The sequence below is a fragment of the Lynx rufus genome, unplaced genomic scaffold, assembly GCF_022079265.1.
Source record: "Lynx rufus isolate CCGP_SWC_20201006 ecotype Redwood Valley unplaced genomic scaffold, mLynRuf1.p SCAF_11, whole genome shotgun sequence".
Lineage (NCBI taxonomy): Eukaryota > Metazoa > Chordata > Mammalia > Carnivora > Felidae > Lynx > Lynx rufus.
In genome coordinates, this window is record NW_025814825.1 from 28,325,528 (window position 1) to 28,347,802 (window position 22,275).

The following is a 22,275-nucleotide window of genomic DNA, read 5'->3' on the forward strand; positions in this document are numbered from 1 at the left end:
GCAAAGGAAATTATTAGGGCCAGAGATATTACATGACATTTTATTACATTACATAATTATAAAAGAGTCGATCCAACAAATAGACATAGTAATCCTAAATATCTATAATCAAACAGCAGAGCTACAAAATATGTGAAACAAAAACTTATAACACTGAAAGGAAAAATAGACAGAGTCACAATTAGAGTTAAAGACTTCGATCGGGGCACCTGGGTGGCTCAGTTGGTTGAGCATACAGCTTCGGCTCAGGTCATGATGTCATGGTTTGTGGGTCAGAGCCCCGCATCGGGCTCTGTGCTGACAGCTCAGAGCCTGGAGCCTGCTTCGGATTCTGTATCTCCCTCTCTCTCTACCCCTCCCCTGCTCACACTCTGTCTCTCTCTCTCTCTTAAAAATAAACATTAAAAATCAATCAATCAATCAATCAATCAAGGCTTCGATAACCCTCTCTCAACAAGTGGTAGAACAACTAGACAAAAAATTAATGATGATATGAAAAGAATTCAACGACACTATCAAACAATAGGACCCAACACCAGCAGAATAGGCATTCTTTCAAGCCCTTCTGTAAGATACACCAAGATATCTAGACTATATCCTGCATCAAACCTCAACTAAATTAGAGAAATTTAAATGATACAACGTGTGATCACAATGAACTCAACTAGAAATTGACAGTAGAAAGATAACAGGAAATTTTCCAAATGCTTGGAAACCAACAATACTTTAAATAATTCATGGGTCAAAAAGCAAGTCCCAAGGGAAATCAAAGTATTTATTTACCAGGGCGCCTGGGTGGCTCAGTCAGTTGAGCGTCCGGCTTCGGCTCAGGTCATGATCTCACGATTTGTGAGTTCAAGCCCTGCGTTGGGCTCTGTGCTGACAGCTCAGAACCTGGAGCCTGCTTCATATTCTGTGTCTCCCTCTCTGTCTGCCCCTCCCCTGCTCATGCTCTGTCTCTCTCTCACTGTCAAAAATAAATAAACATTAAAAAATATTTATTTATCAAATGAAAATGAAGACACACATATCGGGGTTTGTAAGTTGCAGCTAAAGCAGTGCTGAGAGGGCAATTTATATCATAAATGTTTACATGAGAAAAGAGGAAAAGTCTTCAAACAATAATCTAATATCCCACTTGAAGAAACCAGAAGAACATCAAAATAAAGCTAGAAGAAGCAGAAGGAAGTAAATAATAAAGATAAGAGCAGAAATCAATGAGATTGAGGAGCACCTGAGTGGCTCAGTCAGTTAAATGTCTGATTTTGGCTCAGGTCATGATCTCACAGTTCACTAGTTCGAGCCCCACATCAGACTCTGTGCTGATAGCTCAGAGCCTGGAGCCTGCTTCAGATTCTGTGTCTCCTCCTCTCTCTGTTCCTCCCCTGCTCACGCTCTTTCTCTCTCTCTCTCTCTCAAAAATAAACACTAAAAATTTTTTTAGAAAAATAGATCAGTGAAATTAAAACAGAAAAATAATAGAGAAAATCAATGGGGAAAAAAACCCAAAAACAGTTCTTTGACAAACTGACAAACCTCCAGCAAGGCTGACAAAGGAAAAAGGAGGGATGACGCTAATTACCGGTATCAGAAGTTAAACAGGGATATCACTGCAGACCATGTAGACATCAGAAGGATAGTAAGGAAATATTGTGAACAACTCTACACACAAAAACTAGGTGACTTAGATAAAATGGACTAATTCCTCAAAAAGTACAAGCTGTCACAACTCACCCAATATGAAACAGATACTGTGAACAGCCCTGTAACTATTAAGGAAATTGAATTCATAATCTGCAACCCCCCAAAAAGAAATCTGCAGGCCCAGACAGTTTCAGGGGAGAATCCTAGCAAACATTTAAAGAAACACATACATCATTTATACACAAATCCCATCCAGAAAATAGAAGAGGAGGGAACACTTCCTAATTCATTTTATGAAACAACAATACTTAAACATCAAAACCAGAGAAAAAATGGTGCGGGGGGAAAAAAGAAAACTACAGACCAGTATCCCTCATGAATATAGATTCAAATAGCCTTTCCAAAATGTTATCAAGTAGAATTCAGCAAAATGAAGGAACTATACAGCGTGACCAAATGGAGTCTATTCAGGGATGCAAGGCTAGTTGGATATTCCAAAATCCACCAATGTAATCCACCATATTAACAAGCTGAAGAATAAAATCACATGATCATGTCAAGCGATGTGGGAAATGTATTTGATAGAGTTCTACAGCCACTCATGAAAGAATATTTGGAAGACTAGGAAGAGAAGGAAACGTCTTCAACTTAACTAAGAAACTATAAAAAAACAACAACAAAAAAACAACAACAACAACAAAACAACACCCTGCAAGTAACATCTTACTTAATAGTGAGAAGCAAGACGCTTTCCCACTAACATCAAGAACAAACAATCTGCCATCACCCCACCTGTTCAATAAAGGACTGGAAGTTCCAGCCGTCCAATAAGGCAAGAAACAGAAACAGAAAGCATACCATTCAGAAAGGCAGAAATAAGACCATTTGCAGATCTTGATCTATATACAGAATTGCAAGGGATCTAAAAACTAACATCTAGAATTAATAAGAGATTTCGTTAAAGTGGCAGAATACGAGATCGACATACATGAATCAATTACACGTCTACATATCAACAATTACACATAGAAAGAGCAAATTCACATACAACACAACGTACTATCACTCCCCCCCAAAATACTTAGGTATAAGTCTAATAATGCATGTACAGGTCTCACATACTAGAAATTCCACAACAGGGGTGACTGGGTGGCTCCGGAGGCTACGCGTCCAACTCTTGATTTCAACTCAAGTCATGATCTCATGGTTAGTGAGTTTGGGCCCCACGTCAGGCTCCTTGATGTCAGCAAAGAGCCTGCTTGGGATTTTCTCTTTCTCTCCCTCTTTCTGTGCCCCTCCCCAGCTCGCTCTCTCTCTCTCTGTCTCTCAAAATAAATAAATAAACATTAAAAAAAAATCCACAACAGTAATGAGAGAAATAAAGAATCTTAACAAATGGAAATATAAACGGAATTCATGGAAAACACAACATAACAAAAATGTCCAATCTCCCCAAATTGATTTATAGATTTAATGTAATTCCTATCAAAATCCTGGCAAGATTCTTTTGTCGAAATAGATAAGATTATTCTAAAATTTACATGGAAAGGTAAAAGAAATAGAATTGCTAAAAAACTTTTTTTTGAAAAGTAAGGGTACCATCTTGAAACATATATACCTACAGAAATCAAGACTGTGTGGTACTGGCAGAGGGACAGACCCATATACCAATGGAAAAGAAAATACGACCCAGAAATAGTCCATAGAAGTATGATCAACCGATTTCTGACAAGGGAGCAAAATCAATGCAACAGAGGAAGGATGGTTTTTCCCACCAATAGTTCTGGGGCAATTGAATATCTACAGGCAGCAATAACAACACCAATTAAGCATCCTGAGCTAAATTCACAAATAACTCTGGACGGCCCATAGATTTAAATATAAAATATAAAACTATATAATTTTGTGAAAGGTGAAGTGGAAATGGGGTGATTTATGTCAAGGGATTTTTAAAGGGAACCAAGAGGCCATGAAGGAGATGGGGCTTATGTACATCCTCACCGGGTAGAACCATGAACTCTTGAATTGGGCCAAGCTGCAAATATTGCAAGGACTCAGCCTGAACACCTACCCACCTGCTATATATGGTAAGAGATTGTTCAGCGATAGCTTAGTAACCAATTATATTCAGTCAAGATTACTTTTCTATTGCCGACAGCAATGGAAATTCTTTGTAAACAACGTATAAGCATTCCCTTTGTCTTTAGACACCCTTGACTTCTGTCCCCTGGAGGGAAGCTATTTGGATTGCTGCCCAAACCTGTGTTTCCTGAATTGCAATTCTGAGGCCCCAAATCAAGGCTTTTATTTTTGTTTTTATTTTCATTCTATTCTATTCTATTCTATTCTATTCTATTCTATTTTTTAGTTGACAACTTTTAAAAGAAAACGTAAAATAAAGTCTTGGAGACTTAGGGTGTGCATGGTGAAAGCTTCTCAAATGGGATATCAAAAGCATGATCCATAAGAGAAAAAATATCAGTAAATTAGACTTACTTAAAATTAAGTACTTTTGCTGTGTGAAGAACTCTGTGGAGAGGATGAAGAGATCAGCTAGAGACTAGGAGAAAATATTTGCAGGTTGCATGTTTGACGAAGGACTCATGTTCAGACAAATTAAGAACTCTTAAAATTCAATAGAAAAGGAAAAACCAAGCAAACCAGTTAGAAAATGGGCAAAAGTCATGCAGAGAATTCTTGCTTGATCAAGACATTTTGCCTCCCCTTTCTGGGGTCATGACTTCTTCCTTCACCTTCTGCAGCCTTTCTGAGTGACCCTAGTGTATCATTTTCTTTTGTTACATTTGTTGTAAACTGTTACACAGCAAAAGAAACCCAGCAGTGAAGAATTCTTTCCACCTGGAATCCACACACTGCTCACTCTGAAACATTGTGTTGGCAGGAATCTGAAACAGGGGAAAAGCTGTCAGGAAAGATTTTTACAAAGATCTCAGGGACTAAGAGCCAAGGAATAAAGTGATGACTTTGACTTGTAAGATAAAAACGAATTTAATTCTCTTTACCCAGGCCTCTGCCATCTTTTCATTATAAATTAAGGGGGGAAAAAGCCTCTGCTCTCTTCAATAACTCTGGCTCTTTCAGTGAAGAATGTTTTAGCCACTGGAACATAATTAAAGTGATATTGTATTTCTTTTATTATCATGATTATAATAATACATAGATTTCAGCGGGTGCTTTCCAACAGAATTAAAACAGAGACAGATGGCTGACGTTTTGGTTGGAATTAGAGACCATAGGAATATTTTATATGGCAGCCTTTTAAAGAGGAAGGTGCAAACCTCTGAGAAAATGCCTTAGAAATTTCACCAGATCTTATCAATAGCTATTCTTAGAACAATATTTTAGCAAAATTTAACAATATGGATCAGTTAGTAATTAAGTGGCAAATAATTTATTTAGAATTGTGACAAACATAATCCAAAATCTAGTTGTAAGTCTTTTATTATTATGTACATGAGCCTTTCTCAGATAGGTATCTTAATGCTTCCAAATGCAAAACCCTGAGAAGGACCCAAGAGAAGTTATGCTTTTTCTAGCACGAAATGGATAACTGAAATCATTAGACTATCAGGCAAACTCAAAAATGAGGAATGTTCTATGAAAAAAAAGGAGATGGAAGCTTCTAAAATATCAACCATAAAAGACAAAGGTTGTCTCGATGTTCCAGATAAAGAAGGCTAAAGAAACAAGGTTACCAAATGTAACACCTTCCCCTCCACTGGGTCCTTTGCTGAGCTCAGTGAAAGCTACAAAGGGCATTGGTGGGTGTACTGAAATACTGAGACAGTGAAAGGACTTTGTCAATGTTAACTTTCCTGATAACTATGCTGTGGTTATGCAAGAGATGGTCTCTATTCTTAAGAAATATACACTGACAGGGTGCCTGGGTGGCTCAGTCCGTTGGACATCGGACCTTGGCTTAGGTCATGATCTCACAGTTCCTGGGTTCCAGCCCCACATCGGGCTCTGTGCAGACAGCTCAAAGCCTAGAGCCCGCCTCGGATTCTGTGTCTCCTTCTGTTTCTGTCCCTCCCCTGCTCGCGTTGTCTCTCTCTCAAAAATAAATAAAACATAAAAAAAAGGAAATACACACTAATGTATTTAGAAGTTAAAAAAATATGATATATACAACTTACTCTCAAATGGCTCTGAGAAAAAGATCTGTCTCTAAATATGTGTGTGTGCGTATATACATATATGTGTGTGTGTATATATATATATATATACACATAAACATATATAATATATACTAATTTGTTTTATATAAACATATCTCTCTATAGACAGCACATAAGATAAAGCAAATCGTAATTTGATTAAGAAGTCAGCAAATCATATAGGTGTTCTTTGTATGATTTATTCTTACAACTTTTCTTTAAGTTTGAAACTATCTTGAAATAGAAGACTGAAAGAACAGTTTTAAAAGTCATGTCAGTTTTCCATGATGACACTACTACTTTCTATTCTCAGCTGGGAGGCAGTTTGGTATTAGAGCTAAAAATACAGCTTTTTGGCATCAAAATATTTGCATTTGAATTCCAGCAGTCCCACTCACCTGCTGTGGTGACCTCTGGTAAGCTACTTTATCACTCTGTGCCTCAGTTTCCTCATCTGTGAAATAGGCATGCTGATAAGAGCATCTGCTTTGTGGGCAATTTGTGAGAAACAAATGAAACCTACATAGAAGTGCCGGGCGAGGCACCATGCTCAGAATCAGCTTTCAGGAAGTGGGTCGTTATGATGCTTTCCAGAAAAGCATTCTACATGCAAGGGAGAAGACATAGTAAAAGCTGAGTTTAATGCCAAAGAAGGAGGGGGAAAGGGCCAGGGAGAGGGAAAGGGAGAAAAAGGAGGGGGCGGGGGGAGAAGGAGGGGAAACAGATGAAGGAGAAGGAGGAGAAGGGATCTTACCTACAAGTTACGAAGATTCATAAGCTACAGTAAATAAAACAGTGTGACATGACTCAACACAGACAGATGTAAAACGTGGCACAGAATAGGAATCCCATTAACAGTTCAAACACTCATTAAATGGGTGTAAAATAGAAGAAGCATGGCGAAGCAGGAGAGAAAGGAAAGATTGTTAAATAAATGATATTGAGACAATGGATGTTTTATACCCCCCAAAAAGTAAAACTGGATCCTTTGTTTAGGCCACACACAAAATAAATTCCAAACAAATTAAAAGTCCAATTGTGAAAAACGCAAATGCTTCAAAGTAAAAAAAAAAAAAAAAAAGCCAAATTCTTAGACAAGACAGAAAAACCAAACACACCAAAAGTCAAAAAATGAAAAATGTGATTGTATCACATTTAGAGACTTCCGCAGAGCAAAGTGCGCCACCAAAATAAAAGATAAGCAATATACTGAAACAGCATATTTGTGAAAAATATGTAAAAGACCAATAACGAAAGAAAAATAACAAGAAATTTACAGAACAAAGAATCCTGGCTCTCTGGTAAATATACATTACATATTCTCACTAGTAATCAGGAACATGTAACCTAAAAACTTGGAGATAATATTTTACAACTCCGATAGGCAAAAAAAATGAAAAGTCTGACAATACTGAATCTTACTAAATCTGTAGAGGGACAGAGATGTCCAGATCTCACTAACGGAGAGCAATCTGGCAACATCCAATAAAGGGAGAATTGCGCATCCCCATGACAATGACACCTCTTCCAGACTGTCTCCCAGAAGAATGAGGGTTCTAGAAGATGGAAAGGCCCATTGCAGCATCGGCTACGGAGGCAAAAAGTTACAAACAACCCAAATTTGTCAGTACCAGAATGTATGACTAAATTATGATACAGTGTTGCATCAGAATCCAGTGGGCAGTTGAAACAGATGTATGTGATCAGAATGGGAGCTAATGCAGCAGGTTAAGTATGCTGTGGTGACATTCAGGTCACAAGTTGAACACCTAGAAAGCAGCACAGGAAGGAAGTACAGAGGTGCTGTTTCCTCTGGAGGAGAGAGGAAAACCAGACAGAGGAGGGGAGCCTAAAGGGCATTAACTCCATTTGTGACATTCTGTTTCTCTGATGGATGCGTTGATTTACCTATCTCCCTTCAAATCCATGTATCTAAAACAACCAGCTGAGGTTTTTAATGTGTAATTCAAGGTGTTGAGTCCATATGTTCATTACATGGATCTCAGTTTTAAAAATAGTTTTAGGGGGCGCCTGGGTGGCGCAGTCGGTTAAGCGTCCGACTTCAGCCAGGTCACGATCTCGCAGTCTGGGAGTTCGAGCCCCGCGTCAGGCTCTGGGCTGATGGCTCAGAGCCTGGAGCCTGTTTCCGATTCTGTGTCTCCCTCTCTCTCTGCCCCTCCCCCGTTCATGCTCTATCTCTCTCTGTCCCAAAAATAAATAAACGTTGAAAAAAAATTAAAAAAAAATTGTTTTAGAATACTTGAAAATTGGTTTTCCCAAAACTCTGCAGCTACTCTGGGCGGGGGGGTGGGGGGGGGTGGAATAGTGGATCATGCAAGCCTTGACCTTGGAGTCATGCAAGCCTTGGAGTCTATAGGCAGAGATGCCTACCATGTCCCCAGAAGTCCTCACACACAGCTCTCCCACACATCCTGGGGTGGCCGACCTGGTCACCTGCCCTCAGTTACAGGGTGTCACTCGGTAATCCTCAAGATCTCTTTCACCAGCTTCTCATAAAGTCTCCACTATTTCTTACAACTTTCAACAGGCTATCATGCTTTTTTTGTTGCACAGAAATTTATTTGGTATTAAAAATATATATAAGATCATTATGAAAAATTTCAATCCAAAGAAACTAAAAGATGCCTCCTTATCCTATTTCCTAGAAAGAGTAAAAGGAAACAATTAACAATTTGCTGTATTTACTTCCAGCCAATTTTTGGAGAGGCAAGCAAACATATTGCAAAATATAACTACCTAACGATAACTCTGTAACTGTCACTTTGTCACTTCTCCTCTGTCCATGTCAGTTCCGAGGAAATTGTGTCTTTTATGTAAACATATTGGATATCATTAGAAACATTCAAGTATAATTGATTTAGCCAGATTCCAACTGAAAATCACTTGTTTCTGGTTTCCACTGGGGTCAGCAGTGCTGAAGCACCCCATTAAATATTTTGGGGAGGTTTTATCCTATTATTTCAACAGGATAAGTACCTGAAGGTGGAATTTCCAGATAAAAGATTGTGAACAGCTTACACTTTGCTACGTATTGTCAAATTGCCTTCTGAGAAAATTGGTTCAAGTAGTGTTCCAAATATCCAACAGTGAGTGCTCACCCCATGGCAGATACCAGGTACATGCTTTAAATGTGGTAACAGACTTGAGTTCCCTCAATAGCCCTATGAGATTGGTACAATCATTATCCCCAACTTACAGATGAGAAAACTGAGCAGAAAGGATCAACAGCCCGTTCACATCCCGGGACCGGTAAATAGCAGAAAAGGATTAACATTCAGCAGGTGTAGAGCTAGATACACACTCCAAAACGCTACTTTCTCTACTAATAATATGTGAAAACACTAACCGGCTGTGATGTCTCGGCCAACGAATTAAAACCCCATCCATAAAGTGCAGATCATGGTGGGACCTCTTTCATAAATCTGTCGTAGGGATGGAATGAGCTAACTCGAGTGTTTAGGGGAGTATGCAGCCTATCGAGCGCACTCAAAATGTTAAATGTGGCTATTTGTTTTACTATTTGCGACCTTCAGCATTTTCAAGGTGTATTGTTTGTTTGGATTTCTTCAGCAAGCTGCCTGTTTGTACAATACGCACATTTTTTTCATTGGATTTCTTAAATTTAACTTCCTCCCCCTTCCCCCAGGACCCACTGGTTTGTATATCTAGGTAAGGTCAAAAGCAGACACAGGTTAGAACATCTGCCACCTTCTGCCGCTTTACGGAGCACACTTTGCATTTTCTGCCCTACACACTCTGAGTTCTTGATTGTTGATTCTAGCCACCCCCTCACTGCCACTGCCACTCGTTACATGTGCCCATTTCCATGTGTAAACTGATAGATGCTGAGGCTCTCTGACTGACAGGCTAGCTCCCAGAAAGCCAAAGTCTTTGTTCGCTCCCAGGCTGGGTGCAGGCTTCAGGGACGTGGGAATAACACTGCCCATGTCCAGGATACAGGCTGTTGCTTCCCCGACAGAAGATTAGATCCAAAGACAGGCTGCTTGCCTTTGAGTTTTGACCCAGTGCAAGTTCTGAGAAACAGCATCTTTGTGGAGACGAGGGACTATTTTGTTGCCTTTTTAAGAGATAACAGTTAACGTCAAAGGGAATTTTGCAAGGCCACATGGCTCTTTCAACCCTGTCTCTCTCTACACATATCTCATGTCTAATCATCATTCTATGCCTCGGTCCCTATCTCTCTTGTTTTTTTCCTCCCTGTCTGCTTCTCTGGTCTTCTATCTCTCCCTCTGTATCTGGCCCTACTTTTCCGTTAGTCTCTGCCTTTCTCCCTTCTTCCTGCTTTTGATGCACAGAACTAAAGATGACTTTAAAAAAACCAGGATACTTCTGGGTGACTAAGAGCCTACTCCGCTCCCCAATAAGACTGATTCACCACTGACTATAAAGAAGCACCTACATCCCCACATTTTCTCATTTTATGTAATTATTTCGGTTTGACTTAATTAAATGGAGCTTAATTTTCATACAATTCTGGAAGCTAGGCATTATTATCCCCCATTTTACTGGTTCAGAAACTGAGAGAGAGTCTAAGAAGCTTGCTGCCGTTTGGTACCAATGGAGCCATGATTTAAAGCCAGGTTGGGGGCGCCTGGGTGGCGCAGTCGGTTAGGCGTCCGACTTCAGCCAGGTCACGATCTCGCGGTCCGTGAGTTCGAGCCCCACGTCAGGCTCTGGGCTGATGGCTCGGAGCCTGGAGCCTGTTTCCGATTCTGTGTCTCCCTCTCTCTCTGCCCCTCCCCCGTTCATGCTCTGTCTCTCTCTGTCCCAAAAATAAATAAACATTGAAAAAAAAAAATTAAAAAAAAAAAAAAATAAATAAAGCCAGGTTGGTCTAAGTCCCAAGCCCAAAGCTCTTTCTACCACATGACCCTTTCCTGTTCCCCTCTGGCCCAGAAGAAGCCTTTGTAAGTTGCAGCTGGAAGGAAACAAACAAAAATCATTTTCACTGCCTTGTGTCTCAAACTGAGAAAAGCTGTCTATTCAAAGGGACTCATCTGTGCTTCAGGGACTGAGCCCCAGTGAGCTAATGCTCCCCCAGTTTCCCACTCATTGAGGCACCCCTGCCATGGACGAGTCACGTCCACCCTGTCTCTGCATTCCTCACTCACCTAGGAGAAGGAGGAGGGCTCTCAGCATGCTGGCCCCGGAGCCCATGCTGGCTTTCTGCTCCTGGCTCCCCTCCGAGCAAGCACTGTGGCTGTCTGACCCAAGGCTGTGAGGGACAGAAGCCACATTCCGCGTGACAGACAAGGCGGAAGCTGCCTTGTGGGGAGGCTGCTCAGTTCCTCTCAGCTCTGTCGAAGGGCAGGGCTGAGGGAAGTGCGTGTTGCCTTTGCCCTGTCAGTCGGTGGAAGGGAGCAAGCCCACGGTGAGGGCTCACTGAGGCACGCTGGGGTACTAGTTATCACCCAACACTATCTCCTGTGATCTGCCCCCCACCACACACACACAGCACAGGAACAGAAGGGCACCTGGGTGCAGAATCTTGCCCACAGACCCAGGCCGATAAGTCTGGGAGGGGGGTGTGGGCAAAGTTGGTCAACATGGATGTCCGGGTCCTGCAGAAACCCCCGTGGCTTTGGTTCAGGGATGACACCTCTGAGTCTGGGGAGGCCTATGACTCTCTTCTCAGAATAACATTTTTGATGTCCAGAATAAAGTAGCTAGGATCATAAAAGAAACCAGTTATGCTGAATCCAAATATTTATCCAATATCCAAATACTTATAAAAAAGACTTATGATATGGAAATGTAGGTGCTTCTTTATCTGCACAGTCAACAGCAAGGTCTAGCTCAGGTGCAGTAACTACCACCATCCTGACATCATGACAAAGGTAAAGGATATTTAGAGCTATCTGCACCAGCTAAAACGTGGGTGGAAATAGGGGCGCCTGGGTGGCTCAGTTGGTTAAGCGACCACCTTCGGCCCAGGTCATGATCTCACGGTTCGTGGGTTTGAGCCCTGCGTTGGGCTCTGTGCTGACAGCTCAGAGCCTGGAGCCTGTTTCAGATTCTGTGTCTCCCTCTCTCTCTGCCCCTCCCCCACTCTCACTCTGTCTCCCTCTGCCTCAAAAATAAATAAACATCAAAAAATTAAAAAAAAAATGGATGAAAATATCTGCAGTTCCTACCAGCAGTGAAGGCACCCATGCAGTAATATCACTGTGGTTTATTGGCTATCCTCACGTTGGAAAGGACCATTAAGTTTCCACGAGAGGGTAGAGGCCTGAGATGTGATGTTTTCCCCATCCACGTTCACAGAGCCCACGGTAAGCACCCAACGCTGGAAGACCCTTGGTTGTCAACACAGGCTCGACCAGCAGACTTGGGGCCGTGTGTTTCCATACTTCTCCTTGACATCTTCTTGACTGTGCAAGCCTCCAGCTCGAATGTGCGAGAAATCTCACTTTCCAAAATGCAAAGCCCCTTAATGACAACTGTTGAGCCCCTTCCAAAGGGGCAGACAGCAGTTAACCTCTTTGTCATTCTCAAGCTTCCTCTGCCAAATCCCTAAAACAGCTAACTCACGGAGCACTTTTGTCCTTCTGAGTCTCATGTAAACGATGGACACGAGCAGGGCGGGCAGTTCGCCAGAAAAAGCAGTTTTCTTCGCTTTGGTGCCTTAAGGTTCCGTCCCTCTATCCAGGCACACTTTATTTCATACCAAACACTTTGGGTCAGTCTTCACCTACGCCAGGAAACATACTCCCTCTGGCTTCTCCTGAAACGTGTGCACTTTTTTTATTATTATTATTTTTTAAGTTGACTTTATGCCCAGCAAGGAGCCCACCGTGGGGCTGGAACTCACAACCCTGAGATCAAGACCTGAGCTGAGGGGCGCCTGGGTGGCTCAGTCGGTTAAGCATCGACTTCGGCTCAGGTCATGATCTCATGGTTCATGGGTTCGAGCCCCGCCTCGGGCTCGGTGCTGTCAGCTCGGAGCCTGGAGCCTCCTTCAGATTCTGTGTCTCCCTCTCTCTCTGCCTTTCCCCCCCCCCCCCCCACACTCTGTCTCTCTCTGTCTCAAAAATAAATAAAAAACAGTAATTAAAAAAAAAAAAAAAGACCTGAGCTGAGATCAAGAGTCCCATGCTGAACTGACTGAGCCACCCAGGTGCTCCATGAGACGTGGGAACTTTTAAAACTTTCATCCTGCTTAATGGAGATGTTGGTGGAAGAAATATTTCACTTCCTAGGCAAACTGTAAGGCCATGCCAGCGTAGACATGGTAAGTCATAGGCAGGGGCTGGGGGACTGCAGGAGATGCATCAGGGGAGCTGCAAGCAGGCCTTGGTTTCCCGGTGCACAAAGAGGTCCATGTTTTGTGAAATCATATTTGTAAATGTTGGTACTAATTTTAAAATGTTTTTTACATGTGGGTAGGTCAAACCAGATGTTGGTATGTAACTTCACCTCTGAAATACTTCTTGAGAGCGCTTCCAGGGCTCAACCTCTCATGTGTAAACCCAAGACAGGAAGTTCCTGTGGCAACTTCTGCTTTTTACACTGCCACAATCTCCTGAGACCGGAAAAGTCAGTGTCTGCTACCTACTTGCATGGAGAAGAAGGAAATACAGACACTCAACTGTCCCGTAAGCTAGGATCCGTAAGAAAGACCTGACACCTAGCCAGTGCACCTGGTTATGAAGGGGATCTCAGTGGGGTGTGATGCCCCCCACCCTGCCAGAGTGGGTACCCCACCCCATGCTCTTGTAACAAATGCCTCATTCTGAACCTGAGTCTGCTCCTGTCACGGCGGTTGGGATAACCCCCCTGGACCAGGCGCCTGTGAAGGCAGGGGCCAGAGCACCTCGTCCGGTGATAGACACAGCACAAGGTCTCAGTGATGCTTACTTAGCTCACACCCGGGCTGAGCCAGCCCAGCCTGTGAGTGAGAGGGTTGTGGACCTTGCCTTGGTCAGGAGGTAACCTACTTTGCCAATCCAAAGAGAAGGAGAGCTCAGCTCTGATATTCCTCAGGGTGCTGCCCTTCCTCCAATGTGGTCACCATCAGACGTTGGGAGCTCCTATTCTCCCCCCTGCCACAAAGCACACAATTTGTACCCCAGATGCCCGGAGTGCAAGATGGGAAAAACCATCAGATCCACCATCATTACAGGAGATTTTTAAAAATTAAAGACAGGGAAGATTGGAAACATATTGATCTATCGAACTTAAAAAGAACTCTTCGCCCAGCAATTAAAAAAGAGCTATCCTTCTCAAGTTCTCAAGCATGTGTGCAATATTTACAAAAAAGGAAAAAAAGAAAACAACAACAACAACCACATCTGGGCCATGAAGTAACTCTCAAAAAATTCAAAGAATGGCTGACATACAGATCACATTTTTTGACACAGTGCAATCGAATCAGATGACAGTAACAAAAAAATACATGCAGTGCCCTTATGTTTGGAAACTTAAAAACACATTTCTAGGTAACTCAGAAGTCAAATAAAAAATTACAGTGAAAGTTAAAAATAGCTAGAACCTAACAATACTGAAAATGTTTCGTATCTGATTTTGTAGATTGCAAGTAAAACAGTAACTAGAAGGAAAGGATATAAATACTTAGAAAAGAGGGTTGAGAAAGGGATGAGCTAAGCAAGCAAGTGGAGAAGTTTGGAAAGAATAAACCTAAGAAAAGGCAGGAGAAAGGCAATAATAAATATGAAAGCAGAAATGAATAAACCAGAAAGTAAAGTTTCTCTTTCTCCCTTCCATCTCTCCTCTCCTGCTTCCACGCACTGGCAATCTCTCTGAGGAAAGAAAGAAAGAAGAAAGAAAGAAAGAAAGAAAGAAAGAAAGAAAAAAAAATCTAAAATAGCCAAACTCACAGAAGCAGAGAGTAGACTGATGGTAGCCCAGGGCTTGGGGAGATGATGTTCAAGGGGTACAAAATTTCAGTTATGCAAGATGAATAAATTCTGAAGATCGGAAATGTGAATGTAGTTAACAATACTGATTACGTGCTTAAAATTTGCTAAGAGGACACATTTTAAGAGTTCTCATCACAAGAAAAGAACACGGTAACTATGTGAGGGGATGAGTGTGTCAGTTAGCTTGATTGTGGCAATGATTTCACAATGTATATCAAAACATTAACATATAAAATCTTAATTTGTCACTTATACCTTGGTAAGGACGGGGAAACAATCTTCGATAATGCTAAAGTTAAATTGAGGTTGTGGGAAAAAATAAGATATAAAATCTTTGTCAACAATTTTCTATTCTCTGGGAAAGTTGAAGATTTGTTTACCATAGGATTCAACAATTCTACTGCTGGAGATATAAACAGGGACACTCTAAGATCAGTACATTCAGAGACATACAGAACAAAACATTTATAGAGTGTAGTTTATAATAGCAAAAAAGACCTCGAAAGAACCATGAAACCCATCAACAAAAAATGGGCAAATATTTACTATTATATAGCTCTAAAAATGAATAAACTACTGCCACATGGACAACTTAGATAAATCTTAGAAATATAATATTGTGTGAAAAATCAAACTGCAAAAGGTGACAATTAGAATGATACCGTTTTTACAAAGCACAGAAACAAGCAAAACTAAACAATAGAGAGTTTAGGGAATACATACATTTTCTTCATTAAATAATATTTTTAAAATCATTAGAATGATAAACACAAAATTCAGAAGAGTGGGTAGATAAGGAAAGAACACGCAGCAGGATACAGAGGTCATATTCTAGCTCTTTAACTGTGAGTGGGTGCATGGGTATTTGTGTTATTATTATGATTCGTTAGTAGAAGATTATATGCTGAGTTTTTTCCAGATAAGTCCTGGTTTATGTGCATTATCTTGGTGCGGCTATAATAGCATCTCTTTTCATTCCCAAAGGTTTGACAAAGGCCAAAAAGTTTAGATCATAAATTATATGGTCTCTTTATTCATAACTCCTTGTTAAAGACTCCATAATTAATTTTTTAATGTTTATTTATTTTTGAGAGAGATACAGAGTGTGAGTGGGGGAAGGGCAGAGAGACAGGGAGACAGAATCCAAAGTAGGCTCCAGGCTCTGAGCTGTCAGCACAGAGCCTGACACAGGGCTTGAACCCACAAACCGTGAGATGACCTGAGCCGAAGTCTGAAACTTAATGACTGAGCCACCCAGATGCCCCCCCTTTTTAAAATTTTTTTAATGTTTATTTTTGAAAGATTCCCTAATTTAAATGTAATTAAAAATATTAATACTAGCAGAATTGTTTTGATAGAAATTTAAATTATTTCAATCATTCTGGTCATAAGTGTCAATAGCTTTAAAAATTTACACAAGTTTTGACACATTAATCCCACTTTAAAAAGCATATCGAAGGAAATAATTGAGCAAACGAAGGATGTGTAAATAAGGGTGCTCACCACACAATTTTTGAAAATTAAAAATCAAACGACAAATAAAGACAAGAACCAACCTAAACTGGTCCATGTACATAACGAAATAGCAGACAGGATAGCGTGTAGCGGCAAACGTATACCTTTATCTTCATCAACTGGCTTGAGTTACTAAGCAAATTTGCATATGTATCTGTTTCCAGGGAAAGAAGGACGGTAAAGATTGTAGACAAACATGGCCAGTGGTTACAGCCCACTTGTCCAAAACCTTGTACAAATAAAGAACAGCACGACTTTGGACTGTGGTTAGCAGAAGTAATAAGGTAAAGTAAGAGATGTGTGCATTCGGAAGTTGGCTACAGGGAATCCTGTACATAAACGTGATCCCATCTTACCGTAAGTAATTATATGTGTTGTTGTTGTTTTAATATTATTTCCTGATTATAAAAATTATATTTATGCCTTTACGTATATATGGCTTAATTTCTTTCCCTGTTTTTGCATGGCTGTACATAGGTCTGTTGCTGACCCAAGAATAATATTGTAATTCTAAATTTTCTCGAATACAGCCAGGTCATGATAAAAAGTATAAAGTCCATTAAAGTACTAATGCAAATTTCATTATTAAAGTAATCGATCTTGAAATAATGAAACTACCAAAACTAAAAGCAACTTTCATTCCGAATTTCTCTCCAGTGCCCCATGGGAGCTAAGGAGCTGGACATTCACCAAAGCAACTTTGGGGAATAAAGCCATGTTCAACAACAGGAAGCCCCTTTGGCTCAGGGTCTCGTGGCCAAAGAAACCTAGGAATGGCCTGTTAAGATCCCAGCTCAAAGGGAGCTCAGGGAATGGATCATCTTTCTCAGGCTGAGCATCCAACCTCATTTATACTTGGCCATGTGCAGCCTGTGTGAGAATTAGGACATTATGGTGTATGCAGTATTTCCCACACTATTGAAAAGAACTTAATTCTCAGCCCATATGTCTTATAAAATTGCAAAAGTTTCAATTTATCAAATAGAAAATCAGCAAAAATACAAGCTACCCAGACACCCTGTTTCTTTTCTTTTTTTCTTAAAAAAATTTTTTTTTAATGTTTATTTATTTTTGAAAGAGACAGAGACAGAGCTTGAGTGGGGGAGGGGCCGAGAGAGAGGGAGACACAGAATCTGAAACAGGCTCCAGGCTCCGAGCTGTCAGCGCAGAGCCCACGTGGGGCTGGAACTCAAAGACCGTGAGATCATGACCTGAGCCAAAGTCGGTCGCCTAACCAACTGAGCCACCCAGGCGCCGCCCCCCAGACGCCCTGTTTCTTGACTTCAACCTTTTTTTTTGTAATGTTTATTTATTTTTGAGACACAGAGAGACAGAGCATGAACGGGGGAGGGTCAGAGAGAGGGAGACACAGAATCTGAAACAGGCTCCAGGCTCCGAGCTGTCAGCACAGAGCCCGACTCGGGGCTTGAACTCACGGACCGCGAGATCATGACCTGAGCTGAAGTCGGCTGCCCAACCGGCTGAGCCACCCAGGCGCCCCTTGACTTCAACCTTTAGTAGAGGATTGTCTAGCATCTGGGCATCTCAGGTGACGATGCATGAAGCTTCTTGAAGAACACTAGCAAACATCTCACACTCTGCCTCATTTTCTCAGAAGGAATTAAGTGTTTTCCTAGGTCCCTGCCTAGGACGTGAGCCTTGAGTCATCTACAAAGTCCCAATTCGCAGATGGGATTCTGTCCTGGAATCACAAGAGTTTAACATAAACACCATTTCCTTTGTATTAACAAATGTCACCATATAAATAAAGATTCCAAAAATGCAACCTATGTGAAAAATCTCTTCTTATCAACACACACCCAGAGATCTAACTTCTTGGGGAATATTCCCACAAGGATATTGCTAATTAAAGCACATAGACGTGGGATGGAGGAGACAAAATTTTTGGAGAAACAATTTGGAGTTGAGTCAGGCTTTTAAGAAAGAAATTTAGAGTCAGCTATAAATGTCATGATTAAGAACACAGACTTGAGGTCAGATGACCTTGACACTGAACTTAACCTCTCTGCATCTTAGTTTCTTCATTTGTAAAAGAGAAATAAAAATGTTATAAGGGTAGTTATAGGAGCAAATGCATTAATATATCTGAACGTCCTAAAAAAATGATTGCCACATTGTAAGCGTAAGTGGTCGTTGTTATTGTTATTTTTGTAACGTTGACTTACAAAGAGTAAACTCAAGTGTGAGTGAGCTATAAAATAAATATTACAAATCTGTACAATGGGGGGCTTACAAACTTGGAAACTTATCGCATTCCCTCATAGATTAGCATAGGGTCCCTTACAGACCAGACAGGGCTTCTCGCAGAAAAGTGAGAAGACTGGGGAATCCCAAGGGTCTAAAGTGAAAATTGTGGGGAAACCTCATGGGGACAGAGGTCTCAGGGTGTGCATGTAGGAAATGGTGAAATGAAAGGTCTGGGCACCCCAAACCCAGTTTAGGCTGGTGGGGAGCTTTTTACTTGAGCTACCCTCCCCTCAATTGCCCAGATGAAACACAAAGACAGCAGAGCCAGCCAGAGTCATGAGTTGTCATCAGTGCTGCATTAAAGGGAAGGGTGCCAGTGACAGCAGTGGATGTTGACGGGCCTATACATTCTAACACTATTTCCACCCCTTCCTCACCCTCTATACACAAAGGACTTCATCATGGAGGCCACATGATTCTTAGAACTGAAAGGAAGGCCAAGTTACTGAGCAGTCCCATGAAAGCTCAGGAGGAGGGGAGGTATGCAAACGAGTGCTTGAACCCAGGTCATAAAGCCAAGCAGCCCCCACCTAACCTGCCCCGACTCTCTCAGAGAGGCTCACATGAGCTGGGATTGTGTTGCCGCTCTGGTTCATGTCACGAGCCAGGGCAGCGGGTCGTCCTGAGGTCATACGTTCACAGGGAAAAGTAATGAGATATCTGAACAGCACAAGAACTAAGTATGAAAAGCAGAAAAGCTAAACATATGATGACAGAAGAATCAGAGTTAATGGAACAGTAAAAAGCACAATAATTTAGCATAAGCATAAAAAACATACCCAAAGAGATAAGAGAGGATATTGGAAACATTAAGCAGAAACAAGCAGTTATGAAAAAGAAGAAAAATGAAATCACTGGGTGTGAAAGTATGTAATTAAGGAACACTAGAAAGGAGATGAGTAGAGGGAAAATACAGCAGGAAAAGCAATCAGTAATCTTTGAAAAATCAGGTTTAGGAACTCTCTCTGAAAAAGGTAAGAAAGAGGAAAAAGAATAATAAGATGGATACTAAGAAGCTTGAAGGACAGAAATGAGAGTGTCAGCATCCATTAACTGGAGTATTGAAAGAAGAGAAAAAAAAACTGAGCGGATATTTGGAGTAATGACACATTAATTTTCTCAGATACAGAGATTAAAGGTTTCAGACTGAGAAGGCTCAAAGAATGTTAAGAAGGATGTCTTAAGGGAGAAAAAAAGACTTAAGTATGTTTTATTGAAATTAAATATTTTCACGGAAAAATAAAAAATTCTAAGAGCTTCGAGAGAGAAAATGTACATCACGGACAAAGGAAAACAGATCAGGTTATAGCCAATATCTCAAGAGAAACAATGGATGCAGCAATAAAATGGGGTACTCAAAAGAGAGGACTTTACATCAAGAATTTTATATCCAGCTAAACTCTCATTTAAATGCAAAGATAAAGTAAGGATATTCTCAGTAGTGTAAAACTTCACAATCTCTTTCAAAACACTGACAAGAAATACTCCAGCAAAAAGAAATAGTTAAGAAGCCAATAAAAGATACTGGAAGTTAGGGTTAAAATGCTTTAAGTCTATTGCCCAAATGTGGAATTACCAAAAGAATCGAGAGAAATATAAATATATATAAACACATTTTAAATATGTATATTTTTAAAATGTCTTTTCTCCATTCTTCATTTTCCATCTCTTTTTATTTTTAAATAATTCAGGATACACACATACATATGCATACACACATGTTTTAATAATTAAAATTTCTGATGATATGCATGGGGTGGGGTTGGGAGAGTGAAGATAAAGATGGGGAGAATATCAGATGGAAGTAAGCATACTCTAAAGTAATTACCTATTCCAAGGAAGACAAGTATTGACAAGCTCAAGAAATTGGGAGAAAATCATAGGGATAATCATGAGAGGTTTAGGGATAAGCGTCAGAATAACAACAATAGACTGTGTGAATTTTATTTTATTTTTTTAATGTTTATTTATTTTTGAGAGAGAGAGACAGAGCACGAGTCGGGGAGGTGCAGAGAGTGAGAGAGAGATGTAGAGTTGGAAGCAGGCTCCGGGCTCCAAGCTGTCGGCACAGAGCCCAAGGCCAAGCTCGAACCCACGAACCATGAGACCATGACCTGAACTGAAGTTGGATGCCTAACCGACTGAGCCACCCAGGAGCCCATGACTATGTGAATTTTAAATGAAGAGAAGAAAAATTATTGTAATGGAATATGAGAGAGGAGAATAAAAAACAAATAACAACAAAAAAAAAGTGAAGGGAAATGGTAAAAACATAGGACAGAAATAATTGTAACCTAAAACAATCACAAAATAAGTAAAATAAATGTATGTGTAAAAATAACATTGTGACTTTGAAGTAAAACAAAGATTTCTTTAAAAAGACTCAAAACAGAGGCACCTGGGTGGCTGATTTCGGCTCAGGTCATGATCTCATAGTTCATGAGTTGGAGCCCCGCATCAGACTCTGCTCTGTTCCTGTGGAGCCTACTTGAGATTCTCTCTCCCTCTCTCTCTGCTCCTCCTCTACTTGCTTTCTCTCTCTCAAAATAAATAAATAAACTTTAAAAAAAAGACACAAAACATAGTATAGGAAATTTTATATATTGTAATTTATGAAAACTAAGAACTTTCATGCATCAAAAGACATCATTTAACAGAGCGCAAATGCAACTTGCAGAAGGGGAGAAGATACTGATAATGCATGTATTTGACACAGTTCTCATTTCGAGGCCTTGATATTTTTATAAACTGGTAAAACTACACAAACACTCAATAGAAAAAATGGACCAAAGACTTAAGGATGCACTTCACACTCACAAAAAACAAGCAAACAAACAAACAAAAAAACAACACTCATGGCCAAGAAGTATATAAAAAGATGCTCGATTAAATTTATTAGCAGAGAAATACAAAGTAAAATTTCAGCATAATTCTGCTACACCCCACCCACCTAGAATGATAAAAGCAGAAAATGCCAAGGGTTGGTGAAAATGTAGAGCCTCCAGATCCCTCATATATCACTGATGGGAGTATAAATTTGTACAACTAAAACATGCTTAGCAGCATCTTCTAAGATTAAATGTATACATACTCTATGACCTGGCAATTCCGCTTCTAGGTAATATACCCAAGCGAAATGTAGATATGTGTTTACGTGTGTCTACCGGAAGGCATGCACTAGAACGTTCATGGCCGTCCAAATAATAATAGCAAAAATAAGGAAATCATTAAAATGCCTAATAACTAAGTAGATATAGTGTATATTCACACAATGGAAGCCTATAGAGCAGTGAACCTGAACAATCAAAATAGTTACACAACAATGTGGACTGATCTCACAAACCTAATATAAGCAAAAGACAGATACATTTGAGTAAAGTGCAAAACCAGGTCAAATTCATCTATGCTTTCATAAGTCAGGATAGTGTTTTCCTTTGCAGGGGGTAATGCCTGAAAGGGAACACAAGAGAACTTCTGGGGTGCTGATAAAGAACTGGGGGCTTTGCATGGATGTGTTCTTTTTATGAAATTCTTTGAGCTCTGTATTTTGATCTATATACATTTTCTGTATATAAATTGAACTTCAGTACAAATTTAAGGATATAAATAGGGACAACTCACTAACTATAAGACAGAAACATTAATATTGGATTTTTTAAAAAATTCCATGTCATCTATTTGATGTTAAACAAAGACATATTTTAAAAAGAAATTCATAAAAGTTGAATATAAGAAACAAAAAAATAGCA

The 22,275-nt window shown here is 40.3% G+C and overlaps 1 protein-coding gene across 3 annotated transcripts in view; it reads right to left on the bottom strand.

The window, feature by feature from the left end:
* Positions 1-11,120, bottom strand: part of TMEM273 (transmembrane protein 273) — a 34,778-nt gene extending 23,658 nt beyond the window's left edge. For all 3 annotated transcript variants that reach the window (XM_047073097.1, XM_047073096.1, XM_047073095.1), the window contains exon 1: positions 10,976-11,120. In XM_047073097.1, coding sequence (XP_046929053.1) covers positions 10,976-11,021 — 46 coding nt within the window. In that variant the 5' untranslated portion in view covers positions 11,022-11,120. The remainder of the gene's footprint in view (positions 1-10,975) is intronic.
* Positions 11,121-22,275: the final 11,155 nt, after the last annotated feature.